The following is a 26,911-nucleotide window of genomic DNA, read 5'->3' on the forward strand; positions in this document are numbered from 1 at the left end:
GGACTGAATTGGGGGGTGTTCACCTGGCGTACGAGTAACAATGCCTTGTCTTTTATGGCTCTTTTTCCTTTTTTTTTAAAGCACTTGTACAATTGTGCATATTTTATCCTTACAACAAATGCATGCGGGAAGGAGGGCTAGCATTATGAATATAGCCATTTGACAGATGTGAAAATATAGGTCAAGAGATTTCGAGATCAAGGTCACATACCCAGTCTGCGAAAATATAGGTCAAGAGATTTCGAGATCAAGGTCACATACCCAGTCAAGGATAGGACTAATCCATTAGTTTGTTTCGATCACCCTGCTCTGGGGTTGGATTCAGGGCCTTGAGCATGCTAGTTTAAGCGCTTTCTCACTGAGCTACACCCCCAACTTTGTTTTGATTCCTAATGAAACATCCTCTGGGAAAGGGAGTATTTGCTTCATGAAAATCAATAGTAGCACTATATCATTTGCATAGTACTTTATCATTTATAAAGAGTATTCATCTATGTTATTTTATTGATCCTCACAAGGCAGGCACAATTTATTCTTTTTTAAAAAAATTTTTATTATGAAAATACCATACAGAGGAGTTACAATTACATGGGCAAGATAATGAGTACATTTCTTATCAAGCATTGTTGGTTCCTTCTTTGTTTCCCCTTCCCATCCCTTCCTATATCCTCCCTCCACCTATATCCCCCTCTTCCCCCCCACAATTTATTCTTGTTTGATGAGGCTTGTTCAGCTAAGTAGTGGAAAACCTGGGCCTTACTCTGCTGTTCTCAGCTGGGTGCTGGTGGCTCACACCTGTAATCCGAGCTACTCAGGAGGCTGAGATCTGAGGAACATGGTTCAAAGCCAAAGTGGGCAGGAAAGTCTGTGAGACTCTGATCTCCAGAAAAGGCCATAAGTTGAGATATAGCTCAAGTGGTAGAGCACTAGCCTTGAACACAAAGAGACTTAGGGATAGCACCCAGGCTCTGAGTTCAAGCCCCAGGACTGGCCAAAAAAAAAAAAAATCTGCTGTGCTCCAAAGTGAATTCCAAGGAACACTAGGCCTAAGACATGATGCAGAAAAAATTAGTTTGTGGGCAAATAAGTTTGAGAAACTCTGTATACTCCCCTCCTCCATGTTCTGGTGGTTCACCATGCCCTTTGGCATATTAAAGTCTTGAGGTGTTCTATAGGAAAGAGACTTGTTTAATTAGGTCTCGCTAGCTACTCCACCTCAGCTGACAGGGGAGGCTGTATTTCACTGAAAACCTATTAACATTCTGTGAAGATGCTGCCCTAGAGAAGTGTGAATGCTATTACCCCTTCCCTGCATTGCAGGGGCAGGGCTAGGAGAGGAGCAGCAGCAGCAGGTGAGGACGATAGCTCTCTTCTCTAGGCTGCCCCGCCCCCCATTCCTGTGTCCCTGGCTAGTGAAGTTCAGAGAATTCCCTCAGTAGCAGGTAGAGTCAGCCCAGCCTCTCTCTGGGACCAGATTGGAGGGATCACCTGACAAGCAGAGTGGGGTCTGTGGGCCATGCATGATGGGGAGATGGGGCAGCAGTTCTGAGCTATGAGAGACATGGGCAGGGACATACAGATGCTGATCCGTGTCTGCCCTTGGTGGGGATGGATGGAGGTCACCATCCCATTGTATGGCCTACATGCAGAATTCCCTGAGGCAGAGTAGAAGTAGGAAGATCAAGGTTTGCCTCTTAGCTTTACAGAGTAATAGCTAAATGCCTTTTCAGGCAAATGATTCAATCTCTTTGAGCTTCAGTTTCTTTATCCCCTAAGTGAGGTTACCACTATTGACCTTGTAATGTGCTAGGGATTAAATGGCCTGAGTGTACAGAAGTACCTCCTTCACCTCATGACTTCATGGGCTGCTCTAACCTCCTTCTCCCTCTTTTTGAAGCCTCCCCCAGTCCAGGCAGAGTGAATGGCTTTTCCCACCTCAGTGGCCTAAGAGGAAGCCATCTTTACATCCCTGGATTGGTCTCTTGCCTTCTGTCCTTTCGCTATCTATGCCTGTCGCCTATTGGACACAAAGCTTTCTGAGGGATGTCATCAACTTTTGTCAGGCTTCCCTGGATGCCACAGGTGGGACCATTTCAGCATCGAAGGGTTGATTTCTAGTCACCAGTGCCTACAACTCTTCGCCAGAGGGCGTTTTCTCTTCGATTGCAAAGTCACTTTGTCTTCACATGAAGTAGGCCGAAGATGCTGGGAGACCTCCCCTCCCCCACTCCCCTACCTGCCCCAGCCAGCCTCAAGCTATTCCCTATAGGATCTGGAATATAGATGCTTTGCTCCTTGAGTGACCTAGCTTTGAGACATTTCAGATTGGGAACTTTAGACTTTAGCCATTCATAATCATGGCAGGCAGGCTGATAGCCCTGTGTTGGCTCATTTTCCCATGCCAATGGTGTCATTTCTCTAGGGTCCTGACCCCTTTTGCACCTGTAAGGTGAATGATTGCCCTCCAGTCTTTGCTTAGGGTGTGTTTCTGGTGCAACTAAAGCCAATCAGAGCATCCTTCAAGTTTCCTCAAGGACCAGGTGACCCACTCAGCACCTGGTAAGGTTCCCAATCAAACAGAAAGGAAACATAAGAACTGACTGCAGGCTGGACAATGCGGTGGACCCAAGGAGCAGCTAGAATGCCATTTCCTTTCTTAATTTCCTTCCTTCCTTCCTTCCTTCCTTCCTTCCTTCCTTCCTTCCTTCCTTCCTTTCTTTCTTTCTTTTTTTCTCTCTCCTTTCCTTCCTTCCCTCCCTTCCTTCCTTCCTTCCTTCCTTCCTTTCTTCCTTCCTTTCTTTCTTTTCTTTCTTTCTTTCTTTCTTTCTTTCTTTCTTTCTTTCTTTCTTTCTTTCTTTCTTTCTTTCTTTCTTTCTTTCTTTCTTTCTTTCTTTCTTTCTTTCTTTCTTTCTTTCTTTCTTTCTTGTGTTATTCAAGATTGAATCCAAGGCCTCATGCATGTTAACATCCTACCACTTGAGCCCCTTTACTTTTAGTATGTTTTTCAGATAGGATCTCCCTTTTGTCCAGCCGACCTCCATCTGACCAAGATCCTTCTACCTTTGTCTTCTCAGTAGGTGAGATTATAGGCATGCACTATCATACCTATCTCACTGGCTATTTTCTATTCCTGGGAGCACCCACTGGACCCACCCTCCCTGATTCCTGGTCAAATCTTGGCAAATGCAGGGGAGCCATGGTTCTGCCTCTTTCCTTGATGAGAGGAAAGCAGCTTGGGCAATGTTTTTAGATGCATTCATGAGTGATGTTTGAGAAGTGCCGCTCATTACTAGTATGGATAGTGGTTATTCCTAGTCCATTTGACTCAGAGGTGGGGACTATTACATTGCTCTATTTATCCCACACTCGGTATGCAGTTACAGAAACTGTCACTGTGTCCTATATTCCATGGGCCATTATGTGTATTTCAAACCATTATATAAATGGACTTGATTTGGTACTTCTGAATGTCATTAAACTCCTCCCACACCAGTAACAACACTGTTTCCATAGAAACAAATACATTTCAGAAAGGAATGCACAAGAAAGAAGCAGATAGAAAAGGGTGAAAAAAACGCAGCCACCTGACTGCTGCTTCCAGAGTGGGGGGCCTGGCACTTGCACATCACCGCTCTGGTCTTTTAGGTTTGTCTTCCTTTCCTCCCTCCCTCCCCTCCCTCCCTTCCTTTCTCCCTCCTTCCCTCCCTTCCTTCCTCCCCTCCTTTGCTTCCTTTGCTTCCCTTCCTTCCTTCCTTCCTTCCTTCCTTCCTTCCTTCCTTCCTTCTTCCCTTCCTTCCTCCCCTTCCTTGCTCCCTCCCTCCCTCCCATCCTTCCTCCCTTCCTTCCTTCCTCCCTCCTTCCCTCTCTTCCTCCATCCTTCCCTTCCCTCCCTCCCTCCCTCCCTTCCTCCCTTCCTTCCTTTCTTCCTACCTTCCTTCTTCCCTTCCTTTCTCCCCTTCCTTGCTCCCTCCCTCCCATCCTCCATCCCTCCCTCCCTCCTTCCCTCCTTCCTTCCCTCCCTCCCTCCCTCCCTCCTTCCCTCCCTCTCTTTCCTTCCTTTTGATAAAAGCTCTGGATAATTCATCTCAGCCTGAGCCTGATCATTCCAGTGCATATCTCTGAAAACTTTATGCCCCCCTCAGGCCATTAACCATACTGGTTTCTTCCCACTCCCCTGTGCCTCCCCCAGAGGCCTGGGTGGGGACTGGGTGGGGGCTGGAGCAAGGGTCTCAGCATTCAGTGAATTCAAGGATGAGGCTCTGAGGCTGGATAAGGACAGAGGGAAGGAGATGCAAAGGTGGAATAGGACACCTCCTCAGAACACAGTTGCCACGGAAGGAGACCCCAAGGTCTTGCCAGTGGCTGCTACCCAACTTGCCCAGTCCCCCTGTCACTGGCATGGGTGGAATGCTAAGATGAAGACTCTTCATGTTGAAGGGGTTTTCTGTTTAAAGCCCCTTTATAAGAGCCTGGCTGAATCACCGCCCATAGCTTTGGCATGCATCTAGTTTCCATAGCTTTGGCATGCATCTAGTTTCCAGGCTTTGGAGAGATTCAAGAATAGTTGCAGTGGTCTCTTATAATAAAAGCAACCATATTTCACGTCTCTACACATGCCAGCCTCATTTGGATTACAGTTGGATAAGACACTTCTTTTCTGTCCTAACAACTCTTAACTCATACCTGGTGATAGCCACTTGTGGCATTGTATTATCATAGCTTATAGGGCTTAATGTCTTGGCATGGGATGGGCAGGGGCTGTCTTTATATGCTGTGGAGCTCACTGTACCAGGAATAAGGAAAGCACAGGGTATGTAGTTAGTGAGCAGTGACTCACCAGACCTACAATACTCACCGAGCCTTTCCATACTTTGGTGCTTGGAAGGAATATCAAACCACTGGAAGAGGGTGTAGCCTGTATGGTCTTTGGTCCCCATCTGCAGTGATTTGGTCCCAAGCCTGCTCTAACGCTACCTGTCATATGAATCTAGATTTCTCTGTCTTCAGAGCCACAATGCTTGATCCTTAGACATATGAGTCACAATACCAAATGAAAAACCAAACCAGCACAAAGACAATTGTCTAATCTGCTGAAGTAGGAGGTCAGGTTCCTGAGGACAGAGCTCACATCCAACCTCTCTCTGGAGAGTCTGTGCCTGGCAAAGCACCAGGACATAGAAGGGGCTGATGTTACCCCATTTGCCCAGGTAACTGATGTCCAAAGACCCCCTCTCTCTTCCTTTTCCTCTAGGGATCCTTGCTGCTTATCTCTTATGGCCCCAAACCCACTCAGCAGATGAGTTTTCCTGAGTGATTCACTCAACTTTGCAGAATGAAATGGGGGCAGAACTAGACTTAGGGTCTGAAGCTGAAGAAGATATAGACCAGGCCCTTGCCCTGGCCTGGGAAGGGTGGGTCAGAGGAGACTTCAGTGAGGAAGACACTGAGGTTTTTGGGATGAGCAGGAATCTCACTATGAGAAGGGGTTAGGATATAGTGTGTGTGAAGGTGGCATGCCTTCCAAGGGGGCGTTACAGGACCCCGAAGCTCCTGAGGATGGAAGGGCATGCCCTCTTGAGGAGCAGAAAGAAGGGTCATATGACTACAAAAAGAGGGTGCTAAGGAGGTAAGAGGAGAGGTTGGGACCGCCTATAACATGCAAAGGGTCTGGCTTCTTTTCCTTAAACAATAGAGAGTCACCAGAATGTTTTCTAGAGGACATTGTCAAATTTACATTTTGAAACGTGGCTTTGGGCCATGGGTGTGAAGATGAACTGGGGGAGGTGGCTGGATGTGTGAAATTCAGGTGGGAGGAGAGGACAGATAGACCAGAGGTACAATCCTGAAGACGTGGTAAGATTAGGTACGAGTTTGTGGAAAGGGGACTGTTTAGAAAGATCTGCAGCCCAAAGTGCTCTCTGGCCTTGGGTAAGTAGGTAGGAATGGTGGCCTGAGAAATGGGCTCTGGAATCCTCCATCAGGCTGTGGCAGGAAAATAGAAAGAGTGGTCTCCCATTCCAAGAGGCTGAGTGAATTAAATAACAATCATAAAGTGCCCTGGAAATCTGAGTCTTGCCATAAATAATAAACAGGGACGTTATACAAATAACCAGCTTTGCAGCCCCAGTGGAGGAAAACACATCAGTAAGAAAAATGAAATAAGGGGGAAAAACACACCCCAAAGCCCCAACTAACAAAATGACAGTATTAGCCAACATCCCGGGGGCTCTGGCAGGCAGTGGAGGAACTGTCTCAGGAAAATGATTATGTGCCCTGAGCATGAGGAGGCCGTGGCTACAATCATCAGAGTGAGAAGCGAGGCCCACACTAGTGACTCTGATTCTTCTCTGGGTCCAGTCTCCTGATGGAAGTCCTAGGCCACCCTCCTCCCGCTTCCCATCAGCTAGAAGAACGCATGGCTTTATCTGCAGGCCTGCTGGGCTGCCTCTCTTCCACTCAGCAGGCAGCTGATGGGCTCCTGAACAGGCTCTGTGAGAAGAGGCAGGAGAAAAACCCAGATATGCTATTGGAGGCTGCTGAGCAAAACCAGTCAACTTCCTGGTTCTGTTCCTTTAAGGACCACAGTTTTCAAAGTTATGTCACAAGTGGTGCTAACAAGACGTATGTAGTATACTGAGAGCCAGGACCGAGGTTTTGTTTTGCTTATTTTTTCTCCTCTTATTTTGATAAATATTATTTTTATGTAATCAGAAGCACAGAAGCATTGTGTCTTTGTGTTCCTCCCCCTTAAGAATCCTTTGGTCTCCTTTGGTCTCACTATGTGTGAAAGCCTAGAGTCCTTTATAATTTACTATGTCCCAGTGCATTTCAGAGTTAGCTTCTACATATGAGAGAAAGCATACACTATTTATTTCTCTGAGCTTAGCTTACCTCACTTAACATGATTTGTTCTAGGTCCATCCATTTCCCTCCAAATCACATAATATTATTCTTTCTAATAGCTGTGCAAAAAGGACAGAGTTTCTTTTTTTGATTGTTTTTTGGTGCCAAATGTATTGGGGCTTAAACTCAGAACCAGTGTACTCTCCCTGAGTTTTTGTGCTCAAGGCTGATGTGCTACCACTTGAGCCACATCTCCATTTCCAGCTTTCTTTTTACTGGTTAAATGGTAATAAGAGTCTTACAGATATTTCTGCCCAGGACAGCTTTGAACCTCGCTTCTTAGATCTTAGCAGGAAGACAGACATGAGCCATTGGCACCTGGTTTCAGGATTTCAGGACCAAATTTTGCATCATGACATTTTGGAATCTTGCAGGCTATCTTACCCAATATCATTCAATTTTCTGTACTGAGAAGATTTAAATTCAGATATCCAGACACTTGGCAGACATATAGCTGGTTCCTTACTGTGTGTGTGTGTCTTATGTAACTGTAACCCCTTTGTACATCACCTTTACAATAACAATAAAGCAAATAAACAAAAAAAGAACAGCTGAGTAGTAGATGATAAGGCTAGAGAGCCAGAGTTGGAAGGAAGGAATCCACTCTGCTAAATTGCCTTGGCTCTTGACCTCTCAGACAGAGACTCAAATCCTAGAGTTCATGGAAAGCCCTAGAACCAGAAAATTGTCAGAGACATGAAGACTCATTCTAGCTCTGTAAGATGAGCAACTTCTCCAGGTCCCCATAACACCTGTAAGAGACTTTCTACATTCTTCTATTGTCACTGATGGTCCTCCTTAGTTACTTAACTAAAAACAGTGAGAGACAGTGGCTGAAGCCCAGGGCTGGGAAAGGAAGAAGGAAGCAGTACCTTGGCCCTCCCGCAGGTAACTCTGTACAAGGGGGCTGCAGGTGCATGCATAAGCAGTATATACATCACCACAAAGTTGAGAAGTCCACTAGGTAAGGCTCAGTGGAGTGTATCTTGGGGAAGGAGAGACATCTCACTTAGGTTAGTTGTGAGGCAAGATGTCTTTGTGGAGGTTAATATCTGCACTGAGGCATGTCTGGTGCTTCTAGGGTGGGCTCCTTGAGGCCAGGGATTATATCTTATTCGACTTTATGGCTCCGGTGTGTAGAAGGAAGCCCGACACTTGTTATGAAAAACTGGCATCAGTTTTTAGCGTTTACAATGGATGTTTTTCAATGAATAAATAAATGATCTCCTTCCGGCACTGCCTCTGAAGCAAGGTGTTCTTAATCACATGAAGACAACGATGTCAGACAAATCTGACATCCTTAAGCCTGTCTTTAGTTCCTCTGTTCTTGCCTGTCCTTTGCTGACTTTTGTTTGTATCTCCATCGGATGCCTCCTGGGTGTTTAGGCCAAACAGATACACACACACACACACACACACACACACACACACACACACACACACACTCACACACATGTGCACGCACCCGCACACACACAAACATACTCATCACCAACCTTCTCCATTCCCATGTAGGCTGTAGACTCTCTCTGAGAAGCTATTAAGAACTTCCATATAGAGTAAGTCTCTCATGGCCTACCACAGGCTTCCTTAAATGATCTTCTGAGTAGTATTTTTTTTTGATTGCTTTGTGTAGCTTAACAGAACCAATTGCAGTTACTCTAACTTATGATAAGCTGCTGTTCATTCATTATTTTCCACTTGCCCCTTCCCAAGTTGTTTTTTTTGGAAGGACTTGGGGGAGGGGAGGGTGGAAAGAGAAAGAAATAAAAAGATACCAAAAATAAACAGGGAAACAAAAGAAAGATGAAATCACTTCTCTGAGTGACAGACGCCTTGTTAGACACTGTTCAACAAAACAAACATGCTTCCATATGGCAAAAGTAGGTCCTTTCTATTTATTCTGAGTTGGAAATATAATGATCAGCATCTTATCCTTAATGGAAGAAGCAGCTAATTGTTCCAATAGATCACTAATTCCAGCAACCTGGAGAAAAATAATTACTTTTTTTTCTATTTAGTAGTTTATCAATTTGTTCAATTTATGCCAAGATAAGTTGTATGGCATAGATGGAGATTTTTATTTTGTGATCAGTGTCAGGGCTGCTATTTCAGCTTAATTATTAATACGTAGGAGTGATAAAGATTATTTTGAGAATTTGTAAAAGATAATTATAAACCATAAAGCAACTCCCTTCCACCCATTCTTGTAGATGCCTTTCTTATTGGAGTTTAGGCACCAGAGCTTTAGGAAGAGACAAGTAGATAATGTGTTACTAGGGTAGCAAGGCTGTCTGGGGTGGGAGCAGGACTCTCCCTCCGCTTTTCCCAATAGTTTTCACCCCTCTGGGCCTGGAAGGCACCCACCTGTGCTTTCCCCTTCGGTCCCACTGTCTTTCCTTCCTTCTAGCCTGTCTGTTTCGTTAGTCTAGACTTGTAACTCATCACACATGTTATCTCAATTTGTTCAGCATTCTCTCACCTCCTTGGTCACCTAGAAGCTGGGGGGGTCAAACACCTGGAGTTTCAGCTTTCAAATACAGCCCAGCTCCTAACTCCCTCCCCCCCTTTCTTTTTTGGCTGCTCTAATCCCTAGGAAGCTAGATTCAGCCTCTCTAATGAGCATTGTCAGCAAGAGAACATGCGTATTCAGCACCACGGACAGAGGCGCAAGGTCCATTCCCACAAATTAGAACACACAGCAGTGTTGGGAAAGGGAGGAGGCGATAGAGAAAAGAGAAAGAAAAAAAAAAGGCAATGAAAGAGATGGATAGACAGGATGTCAGCTATACAGCCCCACCCCTGGCTGTGCTCAGCCATGGGGCTCCTACAAATGAGATGTGGCTTGTTGGAGTCTGCTGCCTTCTTGTACTGGTGGGAGGCAAATAGGGGAGGTGAGGGCTTCCTGGGTTTCCATGATGAGTGTATCAGAGTCAGATTCAAAGCTGGTGAGGGCTGGTGAGGGGTGTCATGGCTGCTGATCTGGGAGGACAGTTGGCTGCAGACTGAAGGAAGAGGACATTAAAACTGGAGGGGGACAGAGATGATAGAGGTGAACTCCTTCCCCTTTGCCTGGAGCAGGAGTGAGGCCATTGGGACTCTGAGCCTCGGGAGGGATGGGCCCAGCTCGCAGCAGGCCGGGTTGGTGCTATGCCAAGGTTTATTTGTCTAACTTTAATGAATAAATGGCATCCCCAGCCATTGTTTATCTACTTTTGAATTCTGACAAACAGTCTGTGCATCTGACAAAGAGGGTTATTAGCTGTCTGAAGACAGATGGCTGGAGGGCGGGGGGAATGCTTGGTTCTTTATTGCATCAGGCACATAAATGACAGAACCCCTTTCACATTCCAGCCAATGTCAAGGTCAATATCTTCCCCACATCTTCTGTGACCAAGTGAGCTTAGCAAAGACATGGAGAAGGAAGGCACAGTGGCCCAGGAGTAGAAGGGAGGGGTGAGTCAGTGGAGTCGGAAGAGAGAGAGATTTCTAAGCACAAGCTCTTGGAGAATACAACACTGCCTCATCTTCTTTAGGATTCTCCTGTGTGCCTTGTAAGATACTGCTTGCTCAATAAGCATTCAAGAAACATGAATGATTCCAGGGGAAAGATGGAGAAATTTGGACTCGAATGGCAATAGAGACAGACTTAATTGGTTTGGGTATGTGGGTGGTGGAATAAAGACAGGAGAAGAGAAAAGAAGAGAAGCAGGGGATACAAAGGGAATAAGGAAGATAGCCACGGGGAATGCTACAGGTCAACAGCTTGTGTTTCCAGCATTAGTTACCTTTCCCCATATTACTCTCTACCCAGCTTCATGGAAAGCAAACTGAGCTGCCCATTCTGTTTTCAGAGATGGCCAACGTTCTTTCTCTTGGCCATTCTGGATCACAATTATAGACATAGATTCTTCCCCCACCCAATATTACACCTGAAACAGTAGGGAGGTTCTCACTGACCTTCATTCATTCTCCGAAACTTGTCCTTGGCCATGTAGCCCAGCACTAGACAGCATCCTCTCTTCTGGAGGCCCAGCTCTGGAAGAAAAGCATGAGAGAGTAAGTTGAGAATGGATCAAGTGTTACAAGGGGGAAATGGACCTTGTTGTCCTTATAAATTGGGCTATATATTTAGTTAGCAAAATTTCTACAGCACCTACTGGATTCCAGGCATAACTGTAATTCAGTAATTCTTATTACATTCTCGCAAACAGTATATGGAGTGTTCACCATTACTATCCATGTTTCATGTCATCCTTATTCACAGATTCTCAAGGAAACAGCCTTAGATGAAAAGAGCCAACTGGGCTGGAAAGGTGGCTCAGTGGTAGAGTGCTTGCCTTGCATGCATGAGGCCCTGGGTTCGCTTCCTCAGCACCACATAAGCAAAAAGAAAAAAGCTGGAAGTGGCGCTGTGGCTCAAGTGGTAGAGCACTAGCCTTGAGCTGAAGAGCTGAGGGACAGCGCCCAGGCCCAGAGTTCAGGCCCCACGACTGGACCCTGCCCCCACCCTCCCCCCAAAAAAGAAAAGAGCCAACTGGTGGTGAAGCCAAGATCTCCATCCAAGGAGTCTTGCTCCAGAATCCATGCTTTAACTATGAATCTTGGGTTCTGAGGAGTTTTCTATTCTAGACTTGGAGACTGTCTCCACAGTGCCTGAGGATTGCGATCAGATAAACCAGTGGAGGGGCAGAGTCCCACAGAGTCCTGTTCCCAAAGTAGTACCAGTGCAACCAGACACACAGGGTAACCCAGGAAAGAAGACATGATTTGGGTGAGTTTGGGGAAGATACAGGGGTTGAAGGAAGGCAAAAGACACCATTTAGAATGTGTGAGTTTCTGGGTTGAGAATCCTGCCCATGCCTGTACTGAGACACTGTTCAGAGCCATCATCCAGGATCTCTGAAGTACAGACTCTACAAACATTGGCATGTCGGAGAGACACAGAACTCAATGTGCTTTGACCTCCTGGAAAAACAAGATAGAGGAACAATTCCAGGTAGCAAATGTAAGACAACTTACCTGTCTTTTGAACGGCATTTTGTAAATCAGTGCCTGTTGTGTGTGAGCACTGAACTGGCAAAGGCAAGGCAAGTTTCTTTCTGCTGTTTATTCTTTAATCCTGATTCGTCTTAAGAACTTTATGGGTTTTGAAGCAATTCCATACCTAACTTTTTTCACCCCCATAACAACCTTATGAGATAGGTAGGTGGGTCATTGCCATTCATATGACCCAGATGGGGAAACTGAGGCTCAACGATGCTAACTGATTGCCCCCTATTTTTCTTTTTCTTTTCTTTCTTTCTTTTTGATTCCCGTCTCCACCTCTTCTCTCAGAAGTCATTCAAATGGGACAGCTGTCAGGAATCGAGCAAATAGATTTCTGGAAGAGGGAATGTGATTCTATCTGCCCCTTCCCTGAAAACTTCCCATGTTTCCCTGGTCTTGTCAAGATTCCTGGGCACCTGCTGCTTCCTCCCTTGGCTTCTCAGTGAAGGAGGCTTTCATTGAGTTGTGGGTGCACAATACAGCCTGCTAGTGTCATGGCTGTTGAGGGATTGACAGCTGTCTTATTCCTCCACATACCTCTCTATTCCACCTTGTACTGTGTGGGTCCACCCTCTGAAGGTATCAGGATAAAAGGGAAGGCTCAGGAGACCCAGATAAGTCAAGCTTAGGGGCTCATGCCCTAGAGAGAAACAAAGCATGGCAGGTGGCAGCAGAATGCTACAGCCCAGGGATGCTGCATGCTTTGATCTCCTGATTCTTTAAAGGGGTTTATTGACTATCATTGAAGAGCAGAGAGGCAGATCTGAGGGTGATGTTTCCAAAGGCACTCACTTCTCTTCCTTCCTTCCCTTGCACACTCGCTCATCTGAAGGCACAGGCAAACTGCCCTCACTTCAAACAGCCTTGCATCTCAGACGCCCAAATTGACGATGTTAAGTTCTCCCATCCAAGGCCTTGGCCCTTTCTTCAGGGGCTCCCGCTCTGTAGAGGGCCATGTGGATCAAAGCCCCTTTGATGTTTACTTACTATATTTGTGGATTTCTTTCTAACAACCACCTCCAAGAGGCAGGAATGCAGCATGACAGGAGGGAGCCCGTGGAAGTACAAGCTGTGAGGAGGCACTGAGCTCCCGCCAACAATAGCCTCTTGTACTGAAAGCTCAAGTGTGCTGGTGACAGGCAGAGTCTGCCTGCCCATTAGAATCATGGGCACGCTGCTCACCATCAGAATGATGTAGTTGCTGACCATTCACCATTGACTCACGCCTATCTAGATCCTATCAGCGACGGTCCTAATGAGAAAGGGAGTCTGTGTTCATGGATTGAACCAGGGTAAGGGGTGGGTGGGAGGAGTGCAGAAAAATGCTGGATGGATTTGGCCAATGTCTTGGTTTTGTTTTTAAAGCAATACCCTGTACTTTCAGACAAGGGGCAGGGAGAAGAATTCTCCCAAAGACTAGAGTATGCACAACTTGTTGCATCTGATTATCTACATTGCTGGCCTCTATCACATTAAGACAATCCTAGCCTGTGCTATGTCACATACTAAGATATCCCTAGGTGATTGCCCAAGGAGAGACCGCGCGTACACACAGTTATTATAAGTAAGAGTCACCCTGCTTATGTTTGATTTTTTTTGTAAATGAATAGGAAAAGAAGTTTTTTTTCTTTTAAAAACTTGATTAATAAAAGAAATCGAGGACGAAGTAATTTCTCAGTGTTTTTGGCTCATTTAATTTGACACGTGTGGGTTAGTCTTAATTATTTAGACGGCTACATTACAAGGCGCTAATAAGCACATTGCAGAAATTGATTAAGTGAGAGCACGCTCTGGCTGAGTCTTTGCTGTAAAGTGGGGAGAAGCCATTGGGGGGGTCCCTGCAAGCACAGACACGTTCGAGGATTAACAAAATGAGAATTTAGGGTACTCTTTGGAGCGATTTGCAGAACTAAACTTGAGTTCATGAAGTCCACAGGTAGAAGACGCACATAGGAGGAACTGGCGTGGGAGAAAATGAATCTGGAGGCATCCATGGGGAGAGGTCTGACCGTAGATAGAATGAAGAGGAAGCAGGAGGTTTGGGGAAACACCCAGCAAGTCAAACTAACTGGGCAATTAAGGGAGAGATCATAGAATATGCTGGAAAGAACAGGAGCCTTTCACGTTGTGAGGTAGCTAGCCACTAGACTCCCACCTTTCCTTGTCATACGCTGGACAGCAAGATGAGGAGATCTTCTCTAAGTAGGAATCGGGGCTGTTGTGTATTGCTTCCTCAGCAAGAAGAAACATCTAGAGATCCCCAGAGGTGTTTGTGGAAAATGATTGACGTGAGTTGGGTTCTGGCTTCAAAGGGAAACATTCCTAACATCTGCAGAGGAGATGTGTGTCTGACAGGGGTACTGACCAAGGAGGGGGAAAAAAAATGTAGGCAATGTTGCCTGTGTAAGCAAAAAGTTACTGGTGCTTTCCTGGGGAGGAGAGCTTGTACCCCAGGGAATACTTGCTCTGTAGACTATGGGTACCAGAAGGGCCACAGAGCTTTCTTTTCCAGCTCCGAGCTTTTTGTAGGTAGCACAGTATCTGATGCATGGCAAGTGCTTGGGGACACTGTATATTGACTTGAAGAAAGAGCCCATTTAGAAATATTGGAGGGAGTGAATAGTTCTCCCTAACCCAAGGCAGGCTTGGAAACATATGGGCTGAAATGTAGCACAATGTGTTTAGGTTAGGGTAGGGATGGTTATTGAGTGAATGAAAGTTGTAATTCATTGGAATGGGGAAATGTTCCACAAGTATGGAATGCTGTGGGGTTTCCTCTTGAGAGGAATAAAAAGAGAGGACTTTAGAAAGGAATGGGTTTTCTGCAGCTTCAGAAGGTATGGATGGGACTCTTTCCAGACTGAGAATTCCTTTATTCTTGCTCATAGTAATAATGACACAGTGCAGTTACTTCCCATTGGTGGCCTACTTATTATTATTATTAGTTTTTTTAGGATGCTGTCATTCTTGCTATCTTATTAGATGCTCACAAGAGCTCTGTGAAGTAGACAAGGTAGAAATTATTTCCTCCATTTTGGATTTAGAAACCAAAGCTCCAAGTAGTCAAAGAGCAATTCAAGGCAGAAGTTGTGAGCTGTTGATGGTACCCAGCTTAGAATTCAGGGCTGATTTCTGGCTGAGTTCTGAGGGTAAGGAACTGAGAGGATCCCAGGGCTATGGATGCTCTGAACAAAGAAGACAGACCAGAGACTAGAGGTCAGAGATCAGTGGTCTAGGCTAGGGCAGTGCTATGAGTTAAACGTGAACCACCTCAAAATGGGATTGAATTAGGAGACAGAGACTTTGCAGAGGTGATCTAGTAAAAATGTGAGTTAAACGCCCCCAAACGCAGCACGATTGATGTTCACATTCAAAGAGAAACTTCAAAAACGAACAACCCTCCCCTCCCCCCACCCCCAGCACATAACAGAAAGAATCAATAGGAAGACAGCCATCTATCAGGCAAGAAGGGAGCGAGGTCTGGACAGACCCTTCCCTCATAGCATGCAGAGGGGGCCAGTCCTGCTGGCATCTCCATTTTGGACTTCTAGCATTCAGGACTGTGAGCAAACATACATCTGCTATGTATGTGGTACTTGGTTACAGTGGCTTTAGCAAACCCATACAGACAGGAAGGGGGAGGAGCTGGCCTTCCCATGGCTTCTGGCTATATCTCTTGGCCATGATCCTCTGGAATGAATTTGGCAGGGCCCAGGATTGCCCATGAGGAACAGCATCATAAAAACTGCTCAGCACCCCTCTGGCAACTGATGACAGAGTGACCATCATGGCTACCAGAATGGGATAGTGGGGATGGGGTGCCAAAGATTATGGGAAAGAGAGGTGGGAAGGGCTGGCTGGGTCTACATTTCCAAGAGTGCTCTGCTCTTGGGCACTCTTGGGGTGCCTAAAGCCTTCTCCTACCAATGGGAAGACCATGCTGGTCATGGATGGTTCTTGCTCATTCCTCATTCATAAGTCACTGGGCTCTCAGGTACCCATGGCTCAAGCTGGTGAGAATGGACAGACACTCCAACTTCCTCTTCATATCTGAGGCCATTTAACACATGGACATGGCCGTTGGGAGGAGGTCTTTCCTGTCTTACCTTTAGCTTGGTGCTCACCACATAGTTCAGGTGGTAAGGTGGTGGGATTGTACATGGCAGAGTAGTTGGGGTTTTTTTTTTTTTTTTTTGTCGGTCATGGGTCTTGAACTCTGGGCTTGGGCACTATCCCTCAGATCTTCAGCTCAAGATGAGCATTCTACTCCTTGAGCCACAGCACCACTTCTGGTTTTCTGGTGGTTTATTGGAGGTCAGAGTCTCACGGACTTTCCTGCCTAGGCTGTCTTTGAACCATGATCCTCAGATCTCAGCCTCCTGAGTAGCTAGGATTACAGGCATGAGCCACTGGCGCCTGGCTGAGTATTTACTTTTTGATGCTGTCATCTTTACTCTCTTACCTCCTCAGTAGTGAAGACTAAACCTTTTTACACCCAATCTTATTGAGACTCAAACATGTCTCCAGAAAACTAGCAAACAAGAAATAGAGTGTGGTAAGAAGGCAGTGGGGTGTGGCTCTCACAAAGAGAACAAGAGATGAGAGAGGCACCAGACTCTGGAGGCTAGCAGATGAGTGTCCAGAAAGTCTGGACCTTCTTCTACTGCTAAGCAGGGAAAAGGAGGGCATCCTTGCATTGAAGAAAAATTACTTTAGTGCAGGGAACGATGATAGAAGAGATGACCCTAAATGGAGAGCAGCTGGGAGACTACTGCCATACTCCAGATGAGAGAAAGAAGATGGCTTCACATCTGCTCTACCGCCCTGTTCTCTGAAGACCGCCAGAGATCACAAAACAACTGGAAGGAAGCAGAGCTTCCTCAGGTCCTCCTGATCATTGTCTCCTCAATGTAGGAGCAGAGGAGCTGAAAATAGCTCTAATTCCCCAGACGGTGCCTCAGATCATATGGAGAAAAAGCCAGCTGGACCTGATTGGAGTCACTAAAGGCTAAGATGCTTCGGAACTCCAAACTAACAGAGCTAGCTGATGCTGTCCTGCTGTCCATAACAGTGGGTGGTCTCCAGGGTTTCTCTGAGCTTTGGTTCTCTTATTTGTACTTACTTGATACTAAGACCCTCTAAGCAGAAACCAAATATCAGAGTGGGGTCTAGAGGATTGCCACTTTTTCCTCTATTTCTTTCCCACTTTCTGTTTCTTTATGTGGAAGTGGAAATTCAAGGAGGTGAAATGATTTTGCCAAGGTCACCTGACGAACTCCCAGGTTGGCATGGTAGAACTGGGAAAGTGAAGGAAGTTGAGGAGACTAGCCAGGAGACTGTAACAGGAGAGGTTAAGAAGGTAGAGGTCCTGGGGATGGAGTAAAAGTAGAAGTGTTGAGAGATAGTCTAGAGACAGTACATGGGGCTGTTTCGTATTTTTTATACATACATATCTATCTATCTATTTATCTATCTATCTATCTATCTATCTATCTATCTATCTATCTATCTATCTATCTATCTATCTATCTATCTATCTATCTATCTATCTTTTTTTTTGTCGGGAGTGGAGCTTGAACTCTGGGTCTGGCTGCTGTCCCTCAGCTCTTCAGCTCAAGGCTAGCATTCTACCATTTGAGCCATAGCACCACCTCTGGTTTTCTGGTGGTTTATTGGAGATAAGAGTCTCACGGACTTTCCTGCCCCGGCTGGTTTTGAACCACGATCTTTAGGTCTCAGCCTCCTGACTAGCTAGGATTATAGGCGTGAGCCATCAGCGCCCAGCTGTTTTTATACATATATTTTTAACCAGCTGCATTGGCCTTGGTGCATATCTGATGGTGGAATAACAGGGGGGTAGTGTGGGTAGGCCCTACCAACATTCACTTCCCTCCCTCCCCACCCACAATCAGCACTTGTTAGCAAATTCAACTGGACTAAAACCTATCCCACAAACACTGATTCATAGGGTACCATGTACAAGCCCAAATCACTCAAGGCTTTCCATTCCAATGGGATTTATACAGGGAATATGTGGGTTGAGTATCCCTTATCTGAATGCTTGGGATCAGAAATATTTCAGATTTTTGGGCCTTTAGAATATTTGCATAGATGTTACTCACTGAGCATTTTATTCTCTTACCATGGCAACACAAGCATCTGGAATGCTCCCAAGTCCAAAACTTCTTGAGTGTGAAGTTTCAGAGTTCAAAATGTTTTGAATGATGACTTAATTATGGAGGCGTAGCTCTTGTTCTTGGGAAAAGGTAAATGAGAGGAAAAAAAAAAAACCAGGGCTGGGAAGGTGGCTCAGTGGTAGAGTGCTTGCCTTGCGTGCATGAGGCCCTGGGTTCGATTCCTCAGCACCACATAAGCAGAAAAAGCCGGAAGTGGCACTGTGGCTCAAATGGTAGAGCACTAGCCTTGAAGGCTGCCCAGTCATACTGGGGTTGTTTTTATTGGGTGTCCTACCTAGTGGCCTCTCTCACAGATGACTGTCTCTTAACAGCCATCATTCTGTTCTAGGATGCTTCCTCACCCACGACAGGATGCCGTGGCTTTCTGCGTGAGAAGTTTTCACTTTGATTCTGCTTCCTGCCTCTGTTCCACGGAGTCCCATTTTCAGCATAATTACTCACATCACAGCCAACCAGGATGGCCATAAATCAAGCAGAGATGGCTGTTTTCTGATCCACTTCTACAGTAAAGAGACGGAAGGAGAGGATGGGAAAGGTTTCTTAATCTCGACTAGTGATTGGCTCTGGCCCTCTAGGACAACAAATACATGTTTAATAGCCCCATAATACCTGTTTCATAATTTTTGAGTCTCATTGCTTGCTAATCCAAGTTTATTAAAGAACTATAAACTTTACATTGTTGTAAAGACATAATTGCTATTTCATAGCTTATTTAATATGAGTTAATTATATTAGAACCGAGTTTCCCCCCATTCATATTAAGTATCAATTAGTTGCTTTAAACTATTGATTTGTATTTAATTAACTATGCTATTACATACCAATTAAAGTCTTATAAGAGAATCTTGAAACAGCTGCGGTCCTAAATTAAGTTTTTAAAGTAATGGATGATACTGAAAGCTCATGTTGACTTATTATCTTTTAAGAAGACTTGCTGATCATTATGATCATTCCAAAAAGGTTTCATGACCTATCCTCACCTACCACTTCAAGTCTACCTCGGATATCTGCTGATGAGGGCTTTATAGTTTCTTACAGCAACAGCAGTGGTGACATCAAGTAGCCCTTTGTCAGCGCTCCCTCCACAGCTGTCCTAGATAGGCCAATTTTTTTTTTCTGGCTGGCATAGCCCTGTCCACTGTATGGCTGAGACAGGCAGCAATATTAACAGCTCTTCACCGCCAGCTGTGGAGTCTAGAATTGCCTGTGTTGCTATTGGCCCCAGATCCCAGATGCCCATGTGGTCATCCATCTTTTGGCTCCTTTAAATCTCTGCTTCATTGGCCCAAGTCTGTATATGTCAGGGAGGAAAAGGACAGCCAACACGGACTGAGCAGCAATGGGGCTTCAATGTGTCTCATTTCATTTGAGAAAAGCAGGTATGATCATCCCTGATGTTAATTATAAAAATTGATGTATTTTTTCAATTCTAGGAGCTCAAATGCAGGGCCTCATGCATTCTGTATAAGTGCTACCATGGCGCTATACTTCCATTTCCCACAAACTGACATTTTAGAGGGAAGAAGTTTGCTCGGAGTCCTGCAGCTGGAATGCAACAAAGCTTGGAAGGCCTTTTCTGACTTGGTGTTTGGCGAATCATGCCACATTCCACTGTCTTTTCCTGAGATATAACTCTGTGCCCTTTCTGAATCTCAGCCCCTTGGGGCGGCTCTCTGATACCTTGTCTATTGTTACCTTTCTTTCTTTCCTGGTAAGGTTAGATCCCTTTCTTTCTTTCTCTTCTCCTCCCCTCATATTCTGCCTGGAGTCTTGCTATCCACTGATAAACTGCTTAAAATTCTGACATGGCCACTAGCGGACTCAAAATGAGTTTGCCTTCTGGGGTGCTTGTCCATCAGTAAAAGGTCCATAGTTGGCAAAGTTCCCCAATACTCCTTTACAAACTGGAATGTAGACCTCGGCTGTTGCCCTTAGAGGTGGACACAGTCAAGCCTTCTGTCTCTTTGTGGTTGTTAGCATCACTAAGCACTCACCCACCTGGGATTATGCCCTCATTAGCTACTACAACTAATGCTGCCAAGTACCAACTGGTTGTGATTTATTAGTCTCTGGGCTACATATATTGCAAGTGTTATCTTTGTTAATCGTATGTATATTTGACAGAAGAGGAAACTGAACATCAAAAAGGCTAAAGAATATTCTCAGGGCCATACAACCAGTGAGACATTCTTTGGATTTCTAGTATAATCTGTGTGTGTATAGGTGCATGTGTGTGTGTGTGTGAGAGAGAGAGAGAGAGAGAGAGAGGAGAGAGAGAGAGAGAGAGAGAGAGAGAGAGAGAGAGAGAGAGAGAGAGAGAGAGAGAGAGAGAGAGAGAGAGAGAGAGAGAGAGAATAAGGTTGGCTGAAGAATTCTTTGGGAAATAGCTTTGTCATACATACAGGAATGAATGCTTTGGTCCAGATTGTGGTTTGGATGTGTGCACAATACCCAGGGACCAGCCAAGATTCTGGGGAAGGAAAGAAGAACTAGCAGAGAACGCTGGCTGACAGCCATGGGCACCATAGCCTGGTGCTCAGGGGTGGGGAAGGGAGAATCACCCGCTGGGGAGAGGCAGGGAGTGGAGGTGCGGCTGGGAGGCACGGATGGTGTCTGTCTGCTCAGGATGGGTTTGGCGGCAGGGGCGTGGCTACAATTTGGTAATGTGCTTACACATCACCTTGGCATTCACTTATGGCCCCAGTAAAATCACAGAGGCAGGGGACTGATTGAGAGAGGCTCCTAAGAACTTATCACGGGAATCAGGCGGGGCAGGACACCCAGCCTCTGCCCTAGATTCCTGTGCCTTGCAGGACAAGGTGGAGGGAGATGTCTGTGCTCATTTGGTACAGAGATGAGTGCAGACAGAAGGAGAAGTTGCCCCAAAGCAGGAAGAGAGTAAAGTTTTAGGGGCCTGGGAGGTACCCCTTCCACTTTCAAGGTAGACAAACAGTAGAGGAGAGGGTCAGGTGGTGGTGGCTCGTTTATGTCTCTCCCTGACTAATTATAGCTGCCATATTGGCAGCCTAGTGGCCATGTCTAGGTGAGTATCCAGAGCCTTGTGCCTCTCGCTTCTTCTCATGTTTTCTGAGCTGCAATCATCTTCTAAGGCATCTGAACCTGAGCCACATGGGGAGCTGAAGCCAACCTTGAGACCTCAGCCTCTTAGACAGAGCAAAGCTCAGGCAGTTGCCTGCATACCCGCCGGCCCCAGCCCACCCAGTGAGGACATCCAGGAAGCTGCGGGGGTCAGGAGAAGACCCCGCGGAAGAGGCAGGGAATCCTGCTGGCCTCCCATTACCGAAATCCTCCCTGGGCTTTGCACACTCCATTACAACTCTGTATCTTATAATTAAATTGAATCTGTCAGTTACCTCTCAGCACGGCAGCAATTCAAGCTCATTGAAGGCTTTCTTTGTTTATTTTCACTTATTTATTTATTTAGCAATTATTTATCTAGCGCTCCTCAGAGCTACGATGGAGGCCCCTGTTGGATGTATCTATTGCCTTTAAAAGTGAGGAAGCAGACAGAGTGAAGATAGGTGGGCGAATATAGTCACAATACTATTCACTGTACGTAGGTGAACATGGAATCAGGTAACTTGAGCGGATGGGTGGGGTTGAGGGAGATGGGGGAGAAAGAGGGAAGGGGTGCTGGATCAAGATGTATTGTACTCATGAACTGATAGGCTGCTCTGAAACCTCTCTATGCGACTACTTAAAGATAATAATAAAAAATAAAAGCAAGAAAGCTCCAGTGCAGACTCTTCCTGTTGTGCTCAGGGAGGAGTAAGAGGAGAGATGGGAGTAGGGGAGCTACAGCACTTCCACAGAGTTCTGTCTCCAGGACAAGGTTAGGGTAAAGGCCATAGGAAAGCTTTGTCTGCCCTGCCATTTATGGCTTGGATCCTGCCATCGATTCTACCTGCCATATATATTGTCACAGATACCTTATGGAAAGGAGGTCTACTCACTCTCACGACACCTGGAAACTTCTTCTGAGAATCATGAGAGAGGTCCCGCACTTGCCCAAAGTCACCCAGCTGCTAATGGCAGAACTAACATTTGAATACAAGGTTTGTGAGCAAAAAAATAAAAATAAAAACACAAACAAACCCCAAGTGCTTTCTATCTCCCTCAGGCCCTTAGATCTAAGCTGGCAGCCATAAAAACTCAAGTTCCTTTCTTCTCTTTAATAATAACCTGTCAGTGATGGTGGGGGTGTCTGTGAAGGGGATCCTGGTAGCTTTGATTAAGGAATCAGCTTCAAACAGATTCAGGGGAGTGATTCGGAACCACCAGCCATCACTTAATAAGAACATGAAAGTTTACTCACCACGGGGCTGGCCCAGTGGGAGGTTGATTGCTAACAGGCATGCCAGCGATTGCACAAATCTTGCACATCAATAGCTGGGCCCCAGAGGCATGACCCCATTTGGGGCCAACACATCTAGCAGCCCCAGCAAAAAACTGAGGATGAAGGGAACTTGGAGGATGTGCAAGAGTGGGTGTGTATACGTGTTTGCATGTGCATGTGTGTGAGTATGCATATGTGTGTATGGGTGGTCATCTGTGCCTCTTTGTTCATGTATTACAGTGTGAGAATGGCTTAGACTCAACTCCTCTAGGGAGTCACCTCTTGCCTGCCTTACTTCATCCATCCATCAAGTCATATCATTCATGAGCTGTTCTGCGTGGTCTCAGATGAGATGAGGGTTCATGCCAGCCATTCCTTGGTCTCTTCAGGAAGTCATACCTCCAGAGGTTACAGTGCAGCTGTGTTTCTGCTACTGTCTTGACCAATACCATCAGAGACTTTGTCTTAGGCCCTGCCTAGTCCAGAGACATGGTCAGAGCAATGCAAAGGAGGATCTTGTTTGTTTGGAGAAAGTTCTTTGGCTAGAGGACCCAGTAAGGAAGGCCCTTCTAAGAGAAAGAGGGTTATTTAAACGGGGAGGCTGGCACCATGTGACATCTTGGGCTCTCCTGGTTTACAAGACAGGTCCTCTTCCAGCTCCTAAAGCCATGAGAAGCCAGCACACGATGCTTAGGCCATTGATTTTTTAGCCCCTGAAATGTCTTGCACAGACATGCGTCTCTTCCAACCATTTCTTGGCTCTTCTCCTTTTCTTCTCCTCCTCCTCTTCCTCCTCTTCCTTTTCTTCTCCTCCTTCTGGAAGTACTGGGATTTTGAATTCAGGGCTCCATAGTTGCTAATCAGGTGTTCTCCCTTTTGAGCCATGTTTAAACCCTTTTTGATTCAGTTATTTTTCAGATAAGATCTTGTCCTTTATGACCAGGACTGGCTTCTGCCTTCTCCTCCTCTTCCACCCCCTCCTCCTCTTCCTCCTCTTTATGCCTCTTTCTTGTTACAGATAAATACTGCCACATCTAGCTCATTTGTTGGGTCTCTCTAATAGTTGCCTGTGCTGGCCTTTGAGCTCCCATCCTTCTGATCTGTTTCCCCACATAGCTGGGATCATAGACATACACTACCATGCATGGCCTCCTTTGGCTCTTTTTCTTCAGTTTCATTTTTTTTGCCAGTCCTGGGGCTTGAACTCAGGGCCTGGACACTGTCCTTGTGCTTCTTTTGCTCAAGGCTACCACTCTATCACTTGAGCCACAGCACCATTTCTGGCTTTTCTGTTTCTGTAGTACTGAGGAATCGAACCCAGGGATTCATGCATGCTAGGCAAGCACTGTACCACTAAGCCACATTCCCAGCCCTTTCTTCAGTTTGAAAATGCAGTGATCCTGAAGAGGTGATGGATCATGTCTCTTCCCAACGCCAAATTCAGTCATGTCACACTGGTAGTTTCAAACCCACCAGGATGGAAAGACTTACATGAACATAATCGGCAAGGCTGTAATCAGGCCTGTTTTGCCTTCCTTTTTCTCCTTGAGAACCGACTCATCTGCATCTCAGAGGCTGAGCCTTCATACGTGAGACATAGGCTGCTGGCCTTAGTTTGGGCTTTTAGGTTTGACTCCAGGTGATAGAAAGCTTCGCTCGTTGTTTCTGCTTCATTTCTCCAACCCTCCAGACCTTGATTCTGTGTTTGCTGAACTAAAGCTGTAGAGGTCTACTGAGAGCTTGCAGGTCTGTTGAGAGCTCTTTGAGGCTTGTTCCCTGACCATTGCTGTTATTCTACCTTCCAGGAAGGTGGTGACTGGCTCTTACAGCCTCCAGACAGGACAAACTCACAACCTCTCAGGGGCAGCAGCTGCTCCTGGCTCTGAGCGTGTCTCCAGAGCCTTTTATTCTCTTCGCAAATACTTGGGAGTATGGAAGCTGCTGTCTTTTCTATTCTCTATTCAGTGACAGTGAAGTTTATGGATTGGGACCCCGAGGAGGATCTACTATTCTGGGAACCCATGGGGCAGTGTGATCAGACAGCTAAAAATGTGTCTCCAGGCTTGACATTAAGCACGTCACATAAATGATCTTGTTTTAATAGTATCTCATTTAATAGTGTTCAGATACTAACCTTAACAGGCAGTACTATGTTATCCTGATCGTACAGGTGAAGAAACCCAGGCTTGGAAAGGTTAACTGTCAGCTTATCTCTAAGACAATGGAGCTGAGATTTGAAACTCAGTCCACTTGACTTTAGCGTCTGATTTCTATTCGTCCTTACCTATTCCCCTAGGTATAGACTTTAGCCATTCACCAATCTCAACCTCCTGCTTACAATATGTGTGTGTGTGTGTGTGTGTGTGTGTGTGTGTGTGTGTGTGTGTGGATGATAATGCAAACAGCTCCAGAGTGCCTCAGTTTCCCCTCAATGGAGGGCTCTGTGTGGCAGGCTGCTCAGAGAGTCAGGAGCCATTGTTCAAGGCCTCTCTGGCTGAAGCCACAGGGAAGGTTGGCTGTTACAGAAAAAGAAGCTCAGCTATGGCCAGTTCTCAGAGGCTGAGCCCCTGGCCGTCCAGCCTGGCTGTCCCCATCTGCCTTCTCTGTGGCAGGGCCAAGGGGTGACCCACAGTCTCTGCTGGAGGTAGAGTTCTTGAGTCAGACCCACGGATGGCTCTTCCCAAGAGAAAATTCATTAAGATGCTGCTCTGATATGCTGGGTAACCTGGGGGGGGGGAAGTGATTTCATTCTCTTGAGCCTCAGTTTCTTCATTTGCAAAAATGGAGAGACTGAAGGTTTAGGCCTGTGTGGAAGGACCTGTGTGGGAGGGAAGAAGGAGATGCAACAGGGAGTCTGACACCAATGAGTTTACGTGCACACCGAATGTGTATGTGTTTCAGTGGTGAGACCCAAGCTTGTCATCACTCTCCAAAGAGGTGATGCCTCCCACTCCGCCACCAGTCTTGAGTTCATTTGAGTTGTGGTGACACACTACCATAGACAGAGGGATTTCTAAACAAGACAGCATTTCTCACAGTTGTGAAAAGCTGAGAAATGCAGAATCAAGGCTGCTTTGGTGTCTGGTGAGGGCCAGCTGTCTGGCTGGTGAACGGCATCCTTTGCTGCATTCTCACACAGCAGAATGGGCTCATGCGCTCCCTTGGACTTTCCTTACAGGATCTATGAGAGCTGTATTTGCATAAACTTGCAGGAAAAGGCTGTGAGACTCTTTATCTCTCATTAACCTCCAAAAAGCCACAAGTAGAGTGGTAGAGCTTTAGTCTTGAGCAGAAAAGCTTAGGGACAGTGCCAGTTCAAGACCCAGAAAACACACACACACACACACACACTCTCTCTCTTTCTCTCTCCCTCTCTCTTTCCCTCACCCTTTCTCTCTCCCTCCCCTCTCTCTCTCTCTCACACTGATCTGTGCCTCTTAGTGTTGTTGTCTTGGAAGGTGAAGGCTTAAATACATATATTTGGGGAAGAGACATAAATATTCAGGTCACAGCAGCCTCCAAATTAAGAACCTCTTAAAAAAAATCTAACTTTAGATTTTTGTTGAATCTCAAGAATTCATTGCTGGATGATTGTGACTTAATCATAAACAGAACCAGGGAAACTGAGGGCCATAGGAAGGGTTCCTTGAAAGGACTTTGAACCATTTTCCCCGGTGTTTGGAGCTCTGTGGAGTGAGAGGAAATTCTGTACCTGTCCCGGGTCTGACCGCCCTGCTATCTGCTGCCGCCTGCAACGCCACAAACCGCTTCTTTCATAGGGAGAGACGTACAAGGAATCCACTGGGACTTCTCTTTCCCTAAGGGTGGGGAGTTGGGGAACCATGAGGTATGGAAGCCAGGGAATGGCTCTACAGGTGAATACAAGACATGCCAGCCCAGCCAGCCCTGAAGATCAGATATGATTTTCATTAGATTTGCCCGTGCACGTCTTTGTGTATTGTTATACTTCTGGTCTTGTGTACATATTTGATCTTGGGCATTAGTCTGAAATGTCACAGGATGTTTGAACCAGGAAGGAGCCTCAGAAGTCACTTGGTGTCCAACGTGCCACAGAGGGTGACTCTGTCCAGAGTCACTCAGATTAAAGTAGTATTTCTCCCAGACTGAATGATGAGAATGGCCTTCCCTCTGCCCCCAGGGCTGGACATGTGAGTTACGGTGAGCATGGGTCCTGGATCTTGAGTTCTCTGCCTCTGGCTTCATGTCCCTTCTAGTAGGGATGTTTGTACCATTTGACGTCTGACATATCTCATCCCACTCACTTCAACTCTTCTAGAAGCTTCTTCTTGGCCCGGATCCTCTCACCCTTCCATTCTCCTCTGGAATGGCCCTCCCTGTACCAATTGTCCTTCAGTATCATTGGGAGATTGATCCCAGGACCTCC

The 26,911-nt window shown here is 46.0% G+C and overlaps 1 protein-coding gene across 4 annotated transcripts in view; it reads right to left on the reverse strand.

Moving 5' to 3' along the window:
- Kirrel3 (kirre like nephrin family adhesion molecule 3) overlaps positions 1-26,911 on the reverse strand; it is a 564,018-nt gene that overhangs the window by 102,995 nt on the left and 434,112 nt on the right. For all 4 annotated transcript variants that reach the window (XM_070038307.1, XM_070038306.1, XM_070038310.1 and 1 more), the window contains exon 2: positions 10,864-10,941. In XM_070038307.1, the coding sequence (XP_069894408.1) occupies positions 10,864-10,941 (78 nt within the window). The remainder of the gene's footprint in view (positions 1-10,863; positions 10,942-26,911) is intronic.

This window comes from Dipodomys merriami, unplaced genomic scaffold, assembly GCF_024711535.1.
Source record: "Dipodomys merriami isolate MVZ:Mamm:240054 unplaced genomic scaffold, mDipMer1.0.p SCAF_29, whole genome shotgun sequence".
Taxonomy (NCBI): Eukaryota; Metazoa; Chordata; class Mammalia; order Rodentia; family Heteromyidae; genus Dipodomys; species Dipodomys merriami.